The sequence below is a fragment of the Colletotrichum fioriniae genome (assembly GCF_027942845.1).
Source record: "Colletotrichum fioriniae strain IMI 355084 chromosome Unknown scaffold_8, whole genome shotgun sequence".
Lineage (NCBI taxonomy): Eukaryota > Fungi > Ascomycota > Sordariomycetes > Glomerellales > Glomerellaceae > Colletotrichum > Colletotrichum fioriniae.
In genome coordinates, this window is record NW_027076844.1 from 2,435,321 (window position 1) to 2,453,752 (window position 18,432).

General features: G+C 51.3%; 4 protein-coding genes across 4 annotated transcripts; 2 read left to right on the top strand and 2 right to left on the bottom strand.

Annotated features, from left to right (window-relative positions):
* Positions 1–4,022: 4,022 nt before the first annotated feature.
* On the bottom strand, positions 4,023–5,633 carry N0V96_007455 (uncharacterized protein; the record flags this gene model as incomplete). Its single annotated transcript, XM_053191604.2, has 1 exon — positions 4,023–5,633. One exon carries the CDS (start codon positions 5,631–5,633, stop codon positions 4,023–4,025), a length of 1,611 nt encoding a protein of 536 aa, XP_053051166.2.
* A 1,737-nt stretch (positions 5,634–7,370) lies between these two features.
* N0V96_007456 (uncharacterized protein) lies at positions 7,371–8,325 on the bottom strand (the record flags this gene model as incomplete). Its single annotated transcript, XM_053191605.2, has 3 exons — positions 7,371–7,947; positions 8,021–8,198; positions 8,259–8,325. The coding sequence occupies 3 exons, from the start codon at positions 8,323–8,325 to the stop codon at positions 7,371–7,373; spliced, it is 822 nt and encodes a 273-aa protein (XP_053051167.1).
* A 3,647-nt stretch (positions 8,326–11,972) lies between these two features.
* Positions 11,973–13,775, top strand: N0V96_007457 (uncharacterized protein; the record flags this gene model as incomplete). Its single annotated transcript, XM_053191606.2, has 1 exon — positions 11,973–13,775. One exon carries the CDS (start codon positions 11,973–11,975, stop codon positions 13,773–13,775), a length of 1,803 nt encoding a protein of 600 aa, XP_053051168.2.
* Positions 13,776–17,309: 3,534 nt separating this feature from the next.
* On the top strand, positions 17,310–18,254 carry N0V96_007458 (uncharacterized protein; the record flags this gene model as incomplete). Its single annotated transcript, XM_065758025.1, has 2 exons — positions 17,310–17,316; positions 17,581–18,254. The coding sequence occupies 2 exons, from the start codon at positions 17,310–17,312 to the stop codon at positions 18,252–18,254; spliced, it is 681 nt and encodes a 226-aa protein (XP_065613548.1).
* Between the last annotated feature and the right edge of the window lie 178 nt (positions 18,255–18,432).

Below are 18,432 nucleotides of genomic sequence, written 5' to 3' on the forward strand. Positions count from 1 at the left end.
ACTCGGAGTGCCACACCGGATGCATGGCATGGTTGTCCACTGCGGATCTGAAAAGGTTCATCCCAGCTGCATCAGAGTTTTGAAGAGCCGATGACACCTTCCTTTTCTTCCATCTGCTGGCTTGCGGCTCTGTGAATCTCTCCTCCACACAATCAAATCGATCGACATGGCGCGCGTAGAGACATTGCAAAGTGGTGAAGGAACGCAGAGGGTGGTGGACGAGAGGTCGCCGTTATTGTCGAATGCTCGACGAGGGTCGAGTTCGTCAGGTGAGAGCTCCTTGACTTCCTCGTCGTCTAGCGGAGACTTGGACGGCCAATTCCTTCCATGGCATCTCACACCGTCGTTAGAAGTCGTCGATTCGAGCGTTGATGTCGAACGGGTGGCACCCGTTGCTACCGCCAGCGATGATGCCAAGCTGCAAGCCCAAAAAACCTCAACTTGGGCAGTTATCAAGATCGTGTCTATCCTGCTGGTCGGAACTTTCACTGCGAACGCCGATGGCTCTTTGGTGATGGCGACGCACCCAACGATTGCCTCCGAATTCGATGATCTCGAAAACTCCAGTTGGCTCTTTGTATCTTTCGCGTTGGCAGGAGCGGCAACACAGACTTTGGTTCGTAATTTCTTCCCCGGTTCAAGTGAGTTCATTCACTAATACCGCGGAAAGTATGGCAAGCTCAGTGACATTTACGGGCGTCGTGCCCTTCTCATGGTGGCTTATACGTTGTTTTCCATTGGATGGTAGGGTTGATCAATGTTATCCACATGATTATCAACTGACTATTCACAGCGCAATGGTTGGCGTCGGCCGTACAATGTGGCAAGTCGTGCTTGGACGGGTCATTTCAGGATCAGGTGGCTCGGCATTGAACGTCCTCGGGCTGCTTTTGGTGACAGGTAGAACACGATAGAGGACCTTTTAGGGAAGGGCTAAGCTAACCTTGATAGATCTCGTCCCACTCCGTGACGTTGCTGCATGGCAAGCAGGTATCAATCTGGCCGCAACAGTAGGACGAAGTCTTGGTGGACCTGTGGGAGGGTGGTTAGCCGATACCATTGGGTGGCGATGGTCTTTCCTCGGCCAGGCACCCATTTTCCTACTTGCTGTCTTGCTGTGCTGGTTTTTCCTGCCAAGAGGCAAGCAAGTGGGAAAGGGAGACGAAGGTGCTGTAGCAAGCGGCAAGCCTATCGACGGCAAAAAGAGCTCTTTGGCGAGGATCGACTTTCTGGGCGCTGCATTGTTGGCACTCTTCATCTTGACCTTTCTCCTCCCGATTGAGATAGGAGGTACCAAGATACCGTGGAGCCACCCACTCATCTTCATCCTCTTTGGCGTAGCAGCCGTGTTTGGTGGGCTCTTTGCCGCCGTCGAGGAGTGGTGGGCCAAGGAGCCAATCTTTCCCTTGGAATTGTTGAAGCATCGCGACATTATCCTGACGTACGTAATTAGCGGTGGGCAAGTTGCAGCTCAACTCGGCCTCATGTTCTCCGTCCCGCTCTATTTCCAGGTGACACAGCGTGTGTCCAACACCGTTGCTGGAATACACCTCTTCCCGGCTGTCTTTGGAAATGCCATCGGCGGCGTCCTTGCTGGATATTTGATCAGAAAGTAGGTCAATCCTAAAGATGTACATTGTCTAAGGCGACTTGCTAACTTGCACAGGACTGGTCGTTACAAATCTCTATTGATTATTGCGACAATCGCGTCGATGTTCTCCTACTCGCTTTTGCTACTCCGGTGGCATGGAGATACCAATGCTTGGGAGTCGCTTTACATCGTGCCTGGTGGGTTTGGGGCTGGTCTGGTACAGTCGGCGGGATTCATCAGCATTCAAGCCGCAGCCAATCCCAAGCACAAGGCCGCAGTGACGTCGGGAATGTTTCTGACGTTCCAGATCGGCATGATCCTCGGCCTGTCATGTGTCAGTGCAGTCATGATGGAAACGATGAGATGGCGGCTAGATGCGTTGCTGGAAGGCATGGACCTCAGCGCAGTAGTGCGAAAGCAGGTAAGCAGAGGCCAGTCGTTGCTTTTCTCAAGCCGTCGCGGGCACTAACATGAATTGGGGTAGATTATCGCAAAAGCGACGTCGAGCGTTGACTACATTGATCATGCAGATAAAAAGATTTCAGCAGCCATTGTGCAGGCGTACGTTGAGGGTTTGGGCTTTAGCCACGGTTTCTCACTCATCTCATCAGCGCTGGCATTGATCGCGGCTGTTTTCGTAAGAGAGCATAAGCTGTAATGTAGAGAGCATTGGCGAACGCATTGGAGCAGGACTCTGTAAAAGTCAACACATACTCGAGCATCGATTGCTGGTGTAGAGCCATGAGTCCTCCTAGTCTGCGTAGAGAGTGAAGGTAGACTCTGAGCACGTTGTGTGTTTGTATAGAATTTGAGTAGAAGAGAGGAAGGGCTGGGTTCAATGACACTGGATGCTGTGAAGATGCGTCTCCAGGTGCACAGTCAGGTGGAAGGCTTCACACCATGTACCAATACTGTGTGTGTGTGTGTGTGTCCCTTGATAAGTGGGCCGTGCATAACGTGTTTTGTGGCCGGTGTATCTCGGTGAATTCAAATATCAAACAATAGCCGCTGCAGCACCGAGGAAGTCTTCTCACCGAATATACCCAACCACACCGTCTGTTATACACCTAGTGACCAAAGGAACCATCAATACTGCTGCCCAAGTAAGGGTTGGCATTCAGAGGAAGCACCGCAGTCTAGATCACCTCGGCCACTGAGACCTGACCCCTCGCTTCCGACCTAGCCGTCACCTCATCACCACTACCTTCGGGTGCTCTCATCACCACCGACATCAGCATACAAGAACTTTCGCCTCAAGAAAATCGAGACGATATAGTATTAATTACGCATAAAAATCAGCGACAATGCCGCCCAGGCGTGTGCGTCTCGATTTCTCCGCCGCTGAGCTACACGCCTTGGGGATAACACCCGACATGGACCCTCGCACGTTGGTAGAAGTGCTCCAGAGACTCCAAGCCAGTGTCCAAGAGGCTTCGGTACAGCCACGGCAAGAGCAAAAGAATCACTGCCATAATTGCCTTGACCGCTATCACAAAACGAGACATTGCCCGTTCCCCTGCGGCCACTGCGGTCAGGCATGGCACAACGTCGACGCCTGCACCAGCTCCAAGCGCAATCGTTGCCGCTGCAGCCCCTTTCCTCAACGACACCTCGCCAAGCAATGCCCCAAAATGTGTACGCCGGGCGAATGTCCCACCTTTCACATGGGCGATGCGATCACAGCCATGATGTGCAAAGCCCGCTGCTGCATGTGTGGTATTCCGGACCACGCCGGTCGCGATTGTCACCTCAAGAAGTGCCGCTGCGGAGGGCAGCACTTGACAGTCGACCACATGCCTATGGATCGACAGTGCGTCGTGGTGAGCTGCCCGCGATGGTTCTGCGCCAAGCATTGCCAGGCCTGCGAGGCCGAGCTGGAGAAGCTCAACGATGAGGTATGCCAGAGCTGCGGCTCCAAGCAGGAAGTTCGTCCATCTGTGCCGCGGTCGCACCAATGGGCCAGTCCTGATTTTGAATATGTGGATGCAGCGTTGGCATGGGGCAATAGCAAGTATGGCAAGGCTATATTTGGTAAAGACGTCGCATTCTGAAATTCGTTCAAGGAGGAGATTACGGTCACCTACGAAGCACAGCGTGGCTTTCGACAGACAGACTTAAGTTGTCACGATCAGCATTATAAGCACATATTACGACTTCGCTGCGCTTCTATAGTAGATCATTCACAACCAATCAGGCTTCAGATATTATCAAATAGACCCTTGGTATTACTAGACCCGAAGATCTCGAGCTGGAAACTACCTTTGCAGATCTAGACCCGAGGCAATGTTAGGGTCCTGTCAAGAATGCCGCATGTATGGTGGATGGTATCACGCGACGAAATCATCCTCTCAACTCCCCGCCAAAAGCAGACCTGCCCAGATGTGTGTAAAGAACCTAGCAAAACGCCCTCCATAAACATTAAAGTACTCTTTCAGTCGTCCTCCCAGCCGCAACCATCGTCATCCACTTCGACCTTGGTGCCAAGAGCCTCCCTGCCTTGGCGAATCATCTCCTTGAGCCTCTGGTTGAAATCATTAATCCGCGCATCGGTGTCATGTTCGTCCTTGATTCGTCTGGCTGCCAACTTCTTGGCTTCCACGTCGAGCCGAGGGCTCGCGCGGATAGAGTCCACCCCAAACTCCTTGAGTTTACCACGAGGTGACGCTGCTGAGGCACTGCTATTGGAGCGGCGATGCGAGCGTATAGGTGGGCTCATCAAGGATTGTGCTGGTGACGGAATGGCACTCTGACGCCGGGCCGAGACGGTCGTCTTTGCGAATGGGTTCGGACTCGAGCCGGCAGACTGCACGGGAAGTGGGATTCGGCTCGGCGAGGGCCCGGTCAAGGTCCTCGGCGGCTCCGGAGATCTCACACTGGCAAAGCTTGCTGATTCCTGATATGACAGTGGTGCGGTGTCCGGGGTATTGTATTCGTGGCTGGCCGTAGATTGGCGGCGGTTGTGGATCGGGATCGAGCTGAGACGAGGCTTGGGAACACTAATCCTCCGGCCTGTGACCAGAGAAGGGCGCATATTGCGGGATGCTGGCCGCATCGATGCCCGCGAAACTGGCCTATTGCCTGGTGCTGACTCGTCCACCACAACCCAGTTTCGCAGCTCGTCATGATTCCCAGCACTCGTCTGTCGGCGTTTTACGGCGGGTCGCGAAGGTGTGGCCTCAGCCTCGACCTCGACCTCAAGCTCTAGTTCGGGGTTCAGAGCTTGGTCTGGCTCCCGGGCATACGATGTAAAGAGGGGCTGAGGGTGTCCTCCGGGCGGCGTGATATCCCCGACGGGAGTATCCAAATTTTGGAGACTTTGCTGTTGTCTCCATTCATATTTTTCGTTGAACTTCTCGGATGATTCTGGTTGAGGCGTGGGCAACCCTGAGGTGGCAGCTGAAGAGGGACGAATGCTCTGGCCATCAATGGTGTAAGCCTTGCCACCCCCAGCAGAGAAGCCGATGAAGGCCCCCGCCTTGCAGAATTCCCAGACTTTGCCTACGACCCCACCAATAGTGTTGAACGCAAAGCGGCTCCAGCCGCCGGCGACTGGATGGCTAGGCTGAACCAGAACAGTCGGCTGGCCTGGAACGGGCGATTCCATCTCTTCGTGTGGTCGTTTTGATCCCAAGGCTCTTCGATAATCGCCGTCTGAGTACATGCTCTCATCCAAGTTACCGTTGTCGTAAGGCGTGTTGATGCCGCCACCAGGTGTCTCGAGCTGGCCAGCTAGGGTGTATCGGGCTCCTCGGATCGGTAAAGGGGTCTCGTGTCTTGGCAGTTCGCTCGAGCTGTCTAGATTCATGTTGCCATCGTTCCATTCATTCAGCGGAGTAGCCTCGCGGGAGGCATTGATGCGCCGTTTCCTTTTTGCCTGAGCTGACGGTGTATTTGCTTCGGCGTGGTAGCTGTTTGCTCTGGCGAAACAGTAGGAAGAACCGGCGGAGGGGGAAGCGGGTGGTCGGAAGACGCCAGGGTGAACTCCGGCGGGTTGTGCGTCAAAGTAGGTACCGGGCATTCGGTACTGGGATGTAAAGGCCATGGTGCAGGTCGGTGCAGGCGTCGGAGGCCAGGGCGACGGAACAAGGGATGTCGGAGGGCTCACGGGTGAGGCAGGGAAAGGAGTTACGGAAACCACGGCAAGGGGTCGGGCGGGAGCGGTGACTGTTGCAGTGTTTGTGTGGTGATTCACAATGTCGCAGAGCCTGAACGAAAGCTCATGATCGATCCGGAAGCTAAGTCCCAGGCCTGAGTCTCGGGTATCGGGTTGTGTGTAGAAGATGAGCCGTGGTGCGCTGGCTCGTAGGTTGTCCGTCGAGCGACAGGCCGTGCGATGGCTGGCAGCAGGCGAGCGCTGTCAGATGGGGGAACGAAGCGCTCGAGGATGAAGGGAAGAAGGATTCCCGTGTTGACAATGCGCGCGTGCTTACTCGGACTATGCGTTGATGTGTCGGCAGGCAGCTGTGGTCGGGTTGGAGAAGAGCGGCGCGGTCAAGTTATTTTTTTGGGGGGAGGCCCTGGGGCGAAATAGGTTGGGTGACCTGGAAAGTAGCAAGGAACAGCTATTGGCAACCAACAAGCTCGGTCCTGGCGTTGGGGAGAGCTTCGAGTGCCGGCAACAGCCGTTGATGATGAGTGTCTTGATTGGACGTCGCGCGTGTGACGGATGGTTGGTCTAGACCCTGAGAAAAAGGGACGGCGCTCAGGGTGACGTCGAGTTTGTCATGCGCTACTCTGGAAGAACGCAAGGGAAAGAAAGCAAGGTACTAAGGTAATATGTACCGATAGTCTGGAGATGTGCTGTATGGTAACGGTTCGTCTGTAGTTACCGGAATGAAAACCAACGTCGATCGATGCAGATGGTAAAAAGAAAAGAAAGCGCGATGAAGGAAAGACAGATCGATAGCACAATAATTGTACGTAGTATCCGTACCGGCCTGGATGTATGCGTATCCGCCGCCAGTCCCTGAATCAAAAGTCGACACTAAAACTCAGACGAGGCGAAGATGGATGGGAGGTTGGCGAGGAAGGATGTTGGACAAGGGGGTAATGGAGGTGCACCCTTTTTGTATTTATCTTTTTGGAGTGAGCCTGTGGCTGCATATCGTGTCATTTGGTTCCGTTCGCTTTGCCTTTCCGCACCACCCGGTGATGCACGTCTGTCAGTGTCAAGCTGATATTAAAATTAATATTTGTTCAGGGTCTCGCGATGGCTCCTTCAAGGTTCCCTGCACTGCACCTTTCCCCCAGAAAGTACCAGTAGGGGGAAAAAAAAGCCAGCCTCTTTTTATTTTATTTTTTTAAGCGAAAAGACTTATAGCTGTCTCAAAGAAGAAAGGCGCCATCGGTTGCTAGGGTGGCTGATCATCTAGAGGTCCAAGCGCGTGGCTCAGCAAGAATGTAAACAGAGGGGCAGCACAACGGGGCGGTGATCCAGTGCCGTCGGTATTGGGAAGCACTCACACCCAGGAACCTCACGCGTGACACGCATACTTCTCAGTTCATATTGATAAAATCATCATCGTTGGCTCAGCTTCTCTCTAAGCCCCAGGTATCATCTATCATATGCCACATGCAACACCATGTAATGCAAGCAACTTGTGCCAGGACCCGTAACTCGATTTTCCTTTCGCGACTCCAGAGCCTGACCTCAGCAACACAGTGGCGCCCAGGCTCAGGGTGACCAACACCACTGACGGGTTTCGCCGTCCCACGTACCTGTACCCAAGTACGGCACCACTGTGCATGGCGCTCATTAATCATCTATTCGGCTCGTGCATCATTTGCGCTCGTAGTAATCATCTTGCTGCTGTCGCCGGTCTTCCTGGACACCGCCTTCGATACCATCCTCACCGTGGACGTGCTGCTGGGTGCCCCAGAAATGCTCGCGCTCCTTGAGCAGAGCGTCCGCCCATTCCTTGGTCTCGGGCAACATGAACTTGGTCGCGACGTATGCGAATTCGCCCAAGTCAAGTTTGCCCTGCCCTCGCTTCTCATACTCCATCATCTGGAGAAGCAGCTCCATTTTGTCCAGATCGTGTACGTAGTGGCTGTTGAGAGTCTGGGAATCCTCGTACTCTTGCCAGATCTCACGAATCTCGGCACCTGGGATACCGCCGTAGACACTGCCGAGAAGGTTCTTGGTAATATAGTCCATCGTCTCCGCCTCACGTCTGTTCTTCTCGGGCTTCGCCACGCCATCGACGGGTGTGATGTCTCCAACCAGAGACTCGGCCATGTCGTGTATCAGACACATCTTCATGCATCGCGCGAGATCGAGACGGGGCGCAAGGGCGGGCGGGGCGAGCATCGATAAAAGGGACATGCGGTACATGTGGTCGGCGATGGATTCTCCTCTGTCAAGGCCCATGCATTAGCGAATATTGACATCTATATACCTTGCGATAAGTTGCGACGCGAGGTACCAACCTTGCGATGCCGAAGCGGCGCCAACCTTCCCGCTTGGTTGTCTTGAGGCGCTCAATCAGATGGAAGTAAGGGAGCGGTGAGCCGGCGTCCGCAGGTCCTGCGGTGCCCGGGGATATTTCAAGAGCCTTTTCGACGGTCCATGTCCCTTGGACTTTGGGGGTTTCGACGTGACCCAAGTCTGCGTAAAGGGTCAGTAAAGGATGGCAAGAGAACAGCCGCGTAGGCCAAGTAAACCTACTCTTGATGTCCACCTCGCCATTGGCGCCGGAAGCACTGTTGGTGCCGTGGAGAGCTGCGGAAGACATGATCGTAAAGGCGCTTGGAGATGTGTATGGAGCGTTGTAGTATGTCTGTTCTCGTTTCGGGGACGACGACTGCGACGGAATAGCTTTCTCGTGGAGCGGGGCAAAGCACGCAGAGTGGAGGGAGAGAGTTGGTGGACGACGGGAAGCAAGGCAATTATCGCGGGGTCCGTTGCTGGCGCTAAAGTGACGGATTGAGCCCAATGCAAGATCACTGGCGCTGGCGTGAAAGATCAAGAAGCGAAAAGAGACCGAAGGAACAGGCCTGACTAATATCAGAAAATGGAATGCGAAATTGGGAAAGCGCGACGGAGGCAAACGAAGGGGGAAAAAAACCAAACGGCTAAAGCAGAAAGGGGTCTCTCCGTTCCTGCCTGAGTTTGCTTGTCTTTCCTCCTCCAAGGAAGGGGCATCCCAGCTTTGATGTCACCACCGTCACAGGCAGCTACGACTGCAAGCAGCCGGCCGCCGCCTGCCTTATCGGCTCTTTCGCACTCACAACAGACGGCAGGCGGCTCCGACCGAAATGGAAAGGAGCCAACCCGTCCACCTGCCCTTCCATGGAGCCCGGCCCCGCCCACATTCTGCAACCATTCAGCGGCCCGCCATTTGGAATCCTTCCTTGACTGGGTTCCCATCTCAGGATTCCGGAAAAAACAGACGTAGACGAGTCGCGATGTCTTGAACATGCGCAGAACCGCTGCTTCGGCATCATACCTTATCTTGGTCCAAGGCTAGTCATGCAATTTGTGTGGGCAACCGGCATTGTTGTGCAAGCTTTACTTGTTTATCTGTTTCTCCCAAGCTACTCAAACTACGAATACACCTACAGATCATAGTCCGGAATATCAATCGTACTATTTGCTTCCAATGCATCCTTGATTGCTTGGCAAACAATCAGCGCAGCAAGACCTGCCTGCGGCGAGCAGCTGGGTGACTCTTTGCCTTGAATTACACGACAGAAATGCGCAAGCTGCAGCTCAAACGGAATCCCATCTTCTACCGCCAGCTTCTCTCTCGCCATCTCCGAATGCCACGACTTGTTCGTGCCCTTGTATGACCAAATCGACAAGTCAGGTACGCTGAGTGATCCCTCGGAGCCAAATATCTGGTAAAAGTTCTGTCCCGTCTTGGGGATAAGAGGATTCTCGCCCGTTCCCGCCTCAAAGTTGTAGGGTGATGGCACGTTGTCTGAGATCAGGAATGTCCCGACAACGCCTGATTTGAATCGAATCGTGAGCGCCGCACCTTCTTCGGCTTCATGACCTCTCTGCGAAGTCGTCTTTTCCGCATGGACTCTTGTAATCGGCCCTAAGAGATGATGAAGCAGATCGATTTCGTGGATTGCATTGATCAAGACAACCCCTCCATCTTTCCCCTGCCTCCATTCGGTGGGAGCCTCGAAGTAATCGCCCGGCTTGTAGGTGGTCCAAAGTCCGTTGATGGCTATAATCTTGCCTAGAGTTCCCGAATCGAGTATCTTTTTGGTACTGATGATGTAGGGATTGAATCGTCGATGATGGCCCACGAGTGTTTTGACCTTAGTGGTTTGGAGATGACTCAGTAACTCGGTGCCGCTCGGGATATCAGAGCTGATGGGCTTTTCGACGAGTACATGGACCCCTCCTGAGGAAAGCTGTTTCGAAACGGCGACGTGTGTGTGGTTTGGGGTGCAAACGATTGCAGCTTGAGGCACATGTTCCGATTGCAAAAGGTCGCCGACTGATGTGTGGTGTGCTACATTCAACTCAGCTGCCAGTTGAGCTCCAGCCGGTGCGGGATCGACCACTGCAATAAGCTCTGCATCGGGGCTCTGGACAACTGTCCTAGCATGTCTCGGACCAATCAGACCGGTGCCGATAATGGCAAAGGAGATTTTGCCTTGGTGGCTCGTCATGTTTGGACAATTGGTGATTGGTAAAGACTTCGAATGTCTTACTCGCAGGTATGAAATGTGCACGATGCGAAGTTAAGTGGGCAAGGACGGAAACTTGGGTAGTGCTTCGAGTCAGGATTCTCTCAATGACCGGACGCAGGAACCTTGCTCCACCCTAATTGTACGCTGGAACGGAGCAGACCTCAGTTTCTATATATCAGAGTCCGCGACATTGAATACCCGGCTTGATGCAAGAGCGGAACTGCGTTTACCCTGCGTCGGAAACAAGTCCAGCTGAATCTCCAACTCCTGGCGTACGGCAAAGATATCATGCTAACCCTGTGCGCTGAGAATAATTTCAGGCGTGCGAACAGGTGCTGGTACGATAATCGGCTGAGCCCCACCCCCCGCATAGCCAAGCGTTGGATGGCTGAACCCCGCATTCCCCGGTTCATCGCGGGGGAGGACTCATGACAAGGCCGAAATCGGTCGTGATGAAGATCTGATTACCTGCGTCAACTCACCGACTCAATGGTCTACTTGAGTTTATCGATGGAAGGTCGGCAGCTTCAATAATTTTGGACACCAATGCCGCATCCCCTTTCGGCCCCTCACATCCACCCAGTGCTGTTTCAGCAAGTTGAAACAAATGGCTGAATCCCATGTTCGAAGGCAAGAATAGAGATGATGGGTGTTGCGGCTCTTCCCAGCTCGATATGTCAAGAATGAAAAGTTCTAGTCGAAGGATGACAATCTCACAAGATTTCAATGTTACGAATAGGTAACTTGAAACCAAAGCGACTACCGAGAAGAGTCTGGCAAGGGCAGAAGGGAACCATATTCAAATCACAGGCCTTGGAAATCTTACAAAGTATCAAGACAAGCACCACAACGAGGTAAGCAGGACTTGAAAAATGACATTTGAACCAACTGTGGGTGGAGAAGTTACACGTACTGAAGATGCGGGGTCAATGGGAAGCGGTCCAACGGGGAGAGATCACCCGGCCTGCATGTTGTCATGAGATCAACACTAATATTTCTATCAGTGCCTGTCATGACCGAATTCTTTGTGACTTAATTGACATGGTAGTATTGTCAATGATTCACTTCCTTGGGCCTTGTACGCATCGCGCGTTCCAGGATGCGCCCATATTTTCTCTCTCCCCTTAAGTCCTCTGATCTCCTCGAACGGTTCGGCTCGATAACATCCGAAGTTATTAGGCAAGGTTCAGATTTGTTGGCTTCTAGGTTCCAGCTCGGGAACGACATACAGAGGAACAAAGTTTAGGCCGATGCCTTCGAATGACATTGCCAAGCTTGCTAGGCGTACTCTGCCATTGAGAGTAAATTAGAGTGTACAATTGGAGTCGCTATCGCTCAAAGTAGTTCAATACTACCCCGCCCCTCCATTAACCTCGTCGTGAAGGGACCGAACCAGAAAAGTTGTGTACTCCTGGGTGAGGGATGACGCACCCAACAAACAGCACCAACGAATGTGAGGGGAAATTGTGGATCTCTGGGAGGCTCGGGCCTTGTTTACAACACAATGGACGAGGGGTTCACTTTTCCGATGGGATGAAGGATTGCCGTAGACCTGTTGCTCGGGCTTTTGAGATGCACTCGTCGCATGTCGCATTTGAAAGAGGGGCGAGCAGAACACCGAGGAAGAGCGGTATAAGAGGATGGCTAGAGTCTCCCGAAAACATGCCCATCTTCTCATTCGATTGTTGGCCGAAGATTCCACCAGCTCAAAGCCCCGAACCCTCTTCCCGATATGCGGCGCCTCACTGCTCTACTTGTAGCATCGCTGCTATCACTTGCCGTCATTGCCGACTCAGACAAGGGAGGTGACCAATCCCCAAAGTTCTACAACTCAGCGCGCCATGCAGCCGCGGACCCTTACGTCTTTTACGACTCTGAAAAGGGCCAGTACTATGCGTATTCCACCGAGGGGGCTGATGAAGGATACCACTTTGCAGTTTACATTAGTCCGGACCTTTCGACATGGAGCAAACATCCAGGAGGCGTCTTAAAAGCTTGTTACGATGATCAGATGAAACAGATTGACGGTGGTCAAGCTTGCTGGGCCCGAGATTGGTACTGGGCCCCTGAAACCTACTACAATGAGAAAACTGGATGGTACTTTTTCATCTTTGCTGGTCGTTTGCGGGAAGATCTGGCCAAAGACCATTTTCGATACTCCAAGTTCGAGGAGCCCTCCAAGCTAGGAATCGCCGTCTCCCGCTCGCCTACAGGCCCTTTCCACGAGATTCGATCAGAGCCAATCGGCTATTACCCCTATGATCCGGATTATCACGACATCAACCTGGTCATGGATGATCAGCAAATGCTGCCGCCAAAAAGTCTGGCCCAGGGTGAAACTGCGCCAAAGGGCACATACATACCCACCATAGATCCCAACATTTTCTTCGATAATGACGGCCGGATTTACTTGTACACCTCACGAAATGCCTACCGTAATTGGAATTGGGACAGTAACCTGGGCAAATATATCGAAGAATCCAACATAATTGTGGTTGAGCTGGATCGGAAATGGTGGGATGACCCTTTTGCACGAACCATGCCGGAGATTGCGTCTTCTCAAATCGATCTACACGCGAACAATGCCACCGAATTGCCGTCGAACATCACCTCCTACAACGGCACTGGCGAGATTGGAGATCCTCCCCGCAAAGACGGTTGGAAGACGGTCATCTCCTACGGCGCTGATCCGCAAGATTGGGAGAACTACCACGTGAATGATTTTGTCAAGTTCAATGGCACGGAGAAGAACCGCCGCTGGTCGGAAGGTAGCACGGTTATCACACGAAACGGCAGTGGCGACCAGTCGGTCTACATGCTGACGTATAGTGCCAACAACTACGAAGCTTCCAACTACGGTGTTGGTTTTGCAACGGCAGAATCACCGCTAGGCCCATTCAAGAAATCGTCTAAGAACCCTGTTCTTTCCCAAAAGCCCGACGGAGAATTCCCTATCTACTCCACCGGCCATGGAAGTATCGTGGCGTCACCTCCTCCAGACACCAGGATCAAGTTTGGCGCGCAAGAGGTCACCAGGAAAAGTTTGGATGGTACAGAGCTGTTCTATGTGCATCATGCACGTAATGACACAACGAGGGACCGCTCCATCTTCACCACACGCATGAGCCTCAATGATTCGGCAATATTTATTGGCTCTGATGATGCCATCAGCATGAGCCTAACACCGCTTGACCAAGCACTCCCCAAAAACACATCCCCGATCAAGTTCCAAGTCAGTTGCTCCAGAGATCGAGACGGCGGTGCTCGGTTTGACGTTCGCGTCATCTCAAAAGCCGGAGCCCCGTTTGATCTTATGGAGGGAACAAACAGAGTAGTTTCTCTTCCCGGTGCCATTGAGGCAATCTCCATTGAGTCCTCAAGACGGCGAGATGGTGGATACGTTCTAAATTTCAATAACACGTCAGTGACGGAGCTGGCATATCAACGACTGAGTGTGGACGGCAAGTGGGCGACAGTCGAAAGCAAGGAGATCAGATGCAAAACAACGCAGCGACGGTTTTTGAAGCAGTCATGAAAAGCAACATCATGTATGGATTGAAAGAAGACAAACGCAAACCAGCATTCATTGAGTAGTAGGCCTAAGGTCCCCTTTTCTTCGTGCTAGTATTTGATCGTCAAAATTTCGAAGCAGCTTACAGCCGTTCCTAAAGGACGAAGGCAGTCAGAGAGATTACTGGCATCATTCTCTAAAGCCAATGATAATTAGGTTGATTTTGCTCTTCATCCTCAAAGCGTGTCAAACCTACCTCAATTATTAACACATCTAACTACCTGATACTATGAGTGACGTCTCTAGGTGCGGGATCGAAACCCATACTCCCGGATCTGTACTGCAGGAGGCACTTTTGGCCGAAAAACTTTGTCACGAAATCGTATAAATAGCTAAAGTATGTGATTTAAGATAAAGACTCTCAGTCATCTGATGCAGTGTCATATCGGGAAGTAAAGGCGGAAGCAGTGTCTGGTGTCTCGTCATAAGTAAAGTGAGGGCTTTTGATTTAGAAAAATCGCGTGAAGTTTCTTTTGACGAATAAACTGAGATTCTAAGACAGATTTGTTCCTATTTACCAGTCCTTGGGCACAGCATTAATGTACAGGCTGACAGGACCCTGGCTGGCGCAGACCGTAGAGGCCAAAGGACCCGCGTGGCAGTACGTGGGAACATCTCTGTAGCCAGAGGCGCCGCTTCTGAACTTCCAATCAGTGGATGGCATTGTGGAGGATGAAATGGACCAGAAGAACTTACGCAACACCCCAGCGGTGATAAATGCGAACACCCCAGGTGTCATAGACCCCCTTTATAAGGGCAAAGCTGTATTTGCTACTGCCGCAAGCATATTTTTCTCCAAGAAGAACTTCCCCAGTAAGCCCGCAATAGATATCATCGGCGTCATGAGCGGTGATGTGAAGGCCGACGCTGTCTACTGCCCCATCGGACTGGTGTTGGGTAGAGAAGTCGAGGATCAAGACATCCTCCACTGGGGGAAAATCAGCCTGGGGAGCCAGGGCAGCCACAGCTGCTGATCCAAGAGCGATGATTGTAAGAGCTGCGAAACGCATTGTGCCCTACCTCCGTATTAGTAGCTTTCACGAAAAATAATGTCGCTTAATATAGTATTTCACCTACAGAGCTTCGGATAAATCTTTGGAAATTACAGAAGTAGTGAATGCCGATGATGGGAGGTTTGGGATGAGCTGAATGACGGGGAAATCGAGTTGTTAAATATTTCTCCAAAAACTTCCTCAGCCTAGTCAAGGACCATTGTGCTCTTAAAAGGGAAACATCACAAGGATAGAGACCCTCAACTGCAGTAACCGGGCCTGCGATCAAAGACACGCAATTGTGGGCCACGTTTTACGAGATGACACATTCAGAGCCGTCTCAAGCCACAAGCGCGCATCAGAAGACCGATGATAGTGAATCTGCACACCAAGGGAGAACGCAAAGAGCGGACTTCCATAGTGATGTGCCGCCTCGTATTAGGGCTTCCGCTACTTCTTACAAACCTGTTAATAGTATGAGAACTCCGGAACAAATAAAATATTCAGGATCTAATGTGAGACGAGCCAGACAGGAGACGCGTGAAAGCTTTGCATACCTGAGCGACTCTGACAACCCGTAGCTGCAATTTTAGATTTCCAAACCTAAGGGACTAGACTCCAAGACTCTCAAGCTATTCCGGTACCTTATGCAACAACAACATATGTTGCTAGACATGACAAAAGAAAGTAGTCGGTATCAAGTTTTCTGCTTACATGTTTCCAACAATGGATTATTAAAGATTGGGTAACGAAGCATTGCGAATACGAACCCTATCCCCCGTTCTGGGTTTAGTTTGGTTACATCACTTGGGTCACGATTTGTTGTTGCTTACTCAGGACCACATCAACGAAATGCAGCTTCAATAAATCTGGCAAGGCAGAGCTACCTCACGTGCAAAATGGGCATATACACGCTACGTAACATCATTCACGATGGCTGGCATTGCTTGAAATCGAGAATCTTGGAGGTAAGACGAATTAATCATCTTGCCCGACTTCTTGGCTTACAACAATCACGGAATGACGTAACCGGGCGATTTCACCTAGGTCACGCCACACTTAGCTCCTCAGGTTCCCTATTGATCATGCAGATACACCAATCATTTCAGCCCAATGCATCCATAGTGTTCTTATCTCTAGGGCCGCTTCAGTTCATACGATAGCTCCTAATTAGGGAATACTTACAGATCTATGGCCCTGGCTAGAATGGAAAGCTAGTCTTTCAGTCTCCATTCTCGAGCAAACATTTTCCGACAGGGGTTCTGCTCGATGGGCCTACTTAAACAAGCAGGTAGCTCAGATTCGAAGCCTGGGACTTTCAGAGAACTGGACCATATTTGGAGGGCGTTAATTCTAACATATCTCAAACTAGATCTAGCTCTGTGTCCCTCAGCGCAATATTATTTCCTTAGTCACTCCCTCATTTCTCCTTCGGAAATGACCTCGCCAAGGACGCTGGTTCAAGTGTGTGTGGGTAGGGTTGGATTGTCTCTTAATGTCACAAGCAACCGCTATCATTATATAGACCTAATAAGATTGCCATTCTAAATTGGGAGCAATACAAATCGATCACAACTTTTGATGGCATATGGAGATGCCTTTGCTGATTATGACAGCAACGCACCGTAGGTGTTGCCGTTGTGAAATTGCGGGCAATTAGGCTGTAGCTTATGGGAAATGTTGGAGCACAATTGATTTGAAAATGGCCCTCACCATAGGGAAGGGATCATATGTCGCACATGGCAATCAGCATTGAAGTTGGAGGAAGATGAATTCTATGTCGGGCACACTTGCCGCTTTTTACGCCTTATCGGACTGGCCGGCCTGCGGGGCCCGGGTTCTCCTGCCCAACTAGCTGCGTCTGCAACCTCTAGCCCACTTTACTGGGGTGTCCCAAAAGGGGTTGAAAGTGAACCGCCAAAACGTTGTTTTCGGCATTCAAGGCATTCTAACATCGGCTTCTCTTGCATTTATTGAGTCACGCGCGAATCCAATAGGCAAACTCTAGCTGCAACCTAACAAGATCGTAGAGCTATTCCGTAGGACGTTTGCTAATCTTTCGCCTGAAGTATGGATGAATTTAGACACGGACCTGAAACTTTGCCACGGCCACTTGTGTTGGCAGTTGACTCGGCTTCACTTAACGAAATAAAAAATATGGTTATTAAGACCTAGATACCACCTCAATCCTGTGTATAGCGAAACGGTATTTAATAGCTCGACGTTCCCCTTTGAGCTTGTTTCCTTTGACCTCATCCAAATCGTTCAGATCAGATCAACTTTCAAGCCAGCCTGAGTTTCTCAAAACAAACGGGTATCCCAAGATAAGCTTATACTATCAAGTATGGACGATAAAGGTGCTACACTCGACATGTCCCTGTTCTTTGGGACAGAGGAGCAAAAGAGACAATTTTGCAACGAGCTACTTCGATTGCTCAAATCGCGAGGTGGTGTCAAGATTCAAAATCACAGTATACCAGCAGAAGACATCCACCAACTATTCGATATGGTAAGTTCGAAGTGATATGGAGCCAATGACATGAAGGCTGACCGTGGCAATAGAGCCGAAAATTCTTTGCTTTGCCTCTGGAGGAAAAGATGAAAGCCAAGCACCCGCCTCAAGCCAATCCGAACAGAGGATACAGCTTTGTTGGCCAAGAAAATGTTGCAAATATCAGTGGTTACGAGAAGGGACTAGGGCCAGGCAAAACTCGCGATATAAAGGTACCCCATGCTCTGAGAGAGGAAACGCCGTATTCTCAATTGACTAACAAAAGGTATCAAGGAAACTTTGGACATGGGCAGTTCGCACGACGATCTTGTAGACAATCTCTGGGTACCTGAAGAGAGCATTCCTGGATTCCGGAAGTTCATGGAATCTTTCTACGAGAAAGCTTACAGAACCGAAATGCATCTTCTCTCCGCTCTTGCGATTGCTCTCGGTGTTTCGGAAGACTACCTCAGGGCACTTCATAATCGTGCGGAGAACGAGTTTCGTCTTCTTCATTACCCGGCGATTCCGGCCATGGAGCTTGCGGACGGTACAGCGACGCGCATTGCTGAGCACACCGATTTTGGAACGATCACCATGCTTTTTCAAGATTCCGTGGGAGGTCTTCAAGTGGAGGACCAAAACGAGCCTGGAGTATTTCGAAGCGTGGAATCCTTGGCACCTACCGACATCATCCTCAATATTGGCGACTCTCTTCAACGCCTGACCAACGATACATTCCGTGCTGCTTGCCATCGTGTCACGTACCCCCCCGCAATCAAAGCTGGCGACAATGTTGAGATTCCCGAGCGGTACTCCATTGCATATTTCGTCAAGCCGAATCGCCATGCCTCTCTGCTTCCCATGAAGGAGTTTGTTACCGAAGCTACTCCATGCCACTATGACGATGTTACTTCATGGGAGTGGAACAACCGGAGAATTGCAAAGCTATTTGGTTAGCTGCATGAATTCCCAGCGAGGTTTGTTTGGACCACCCTCGGCTCTGCTTGGAAAACAGAGCAAAGCTGCCAAGGATTCAAGGATGCGGGGCCCTCTCGGGAGTGTGGAACTGGTTTGACTTAGCCAATCCAGCAATAGCTTCCGGGGTCACTTTCCAGTTTAGCCTAGACCCCACGAA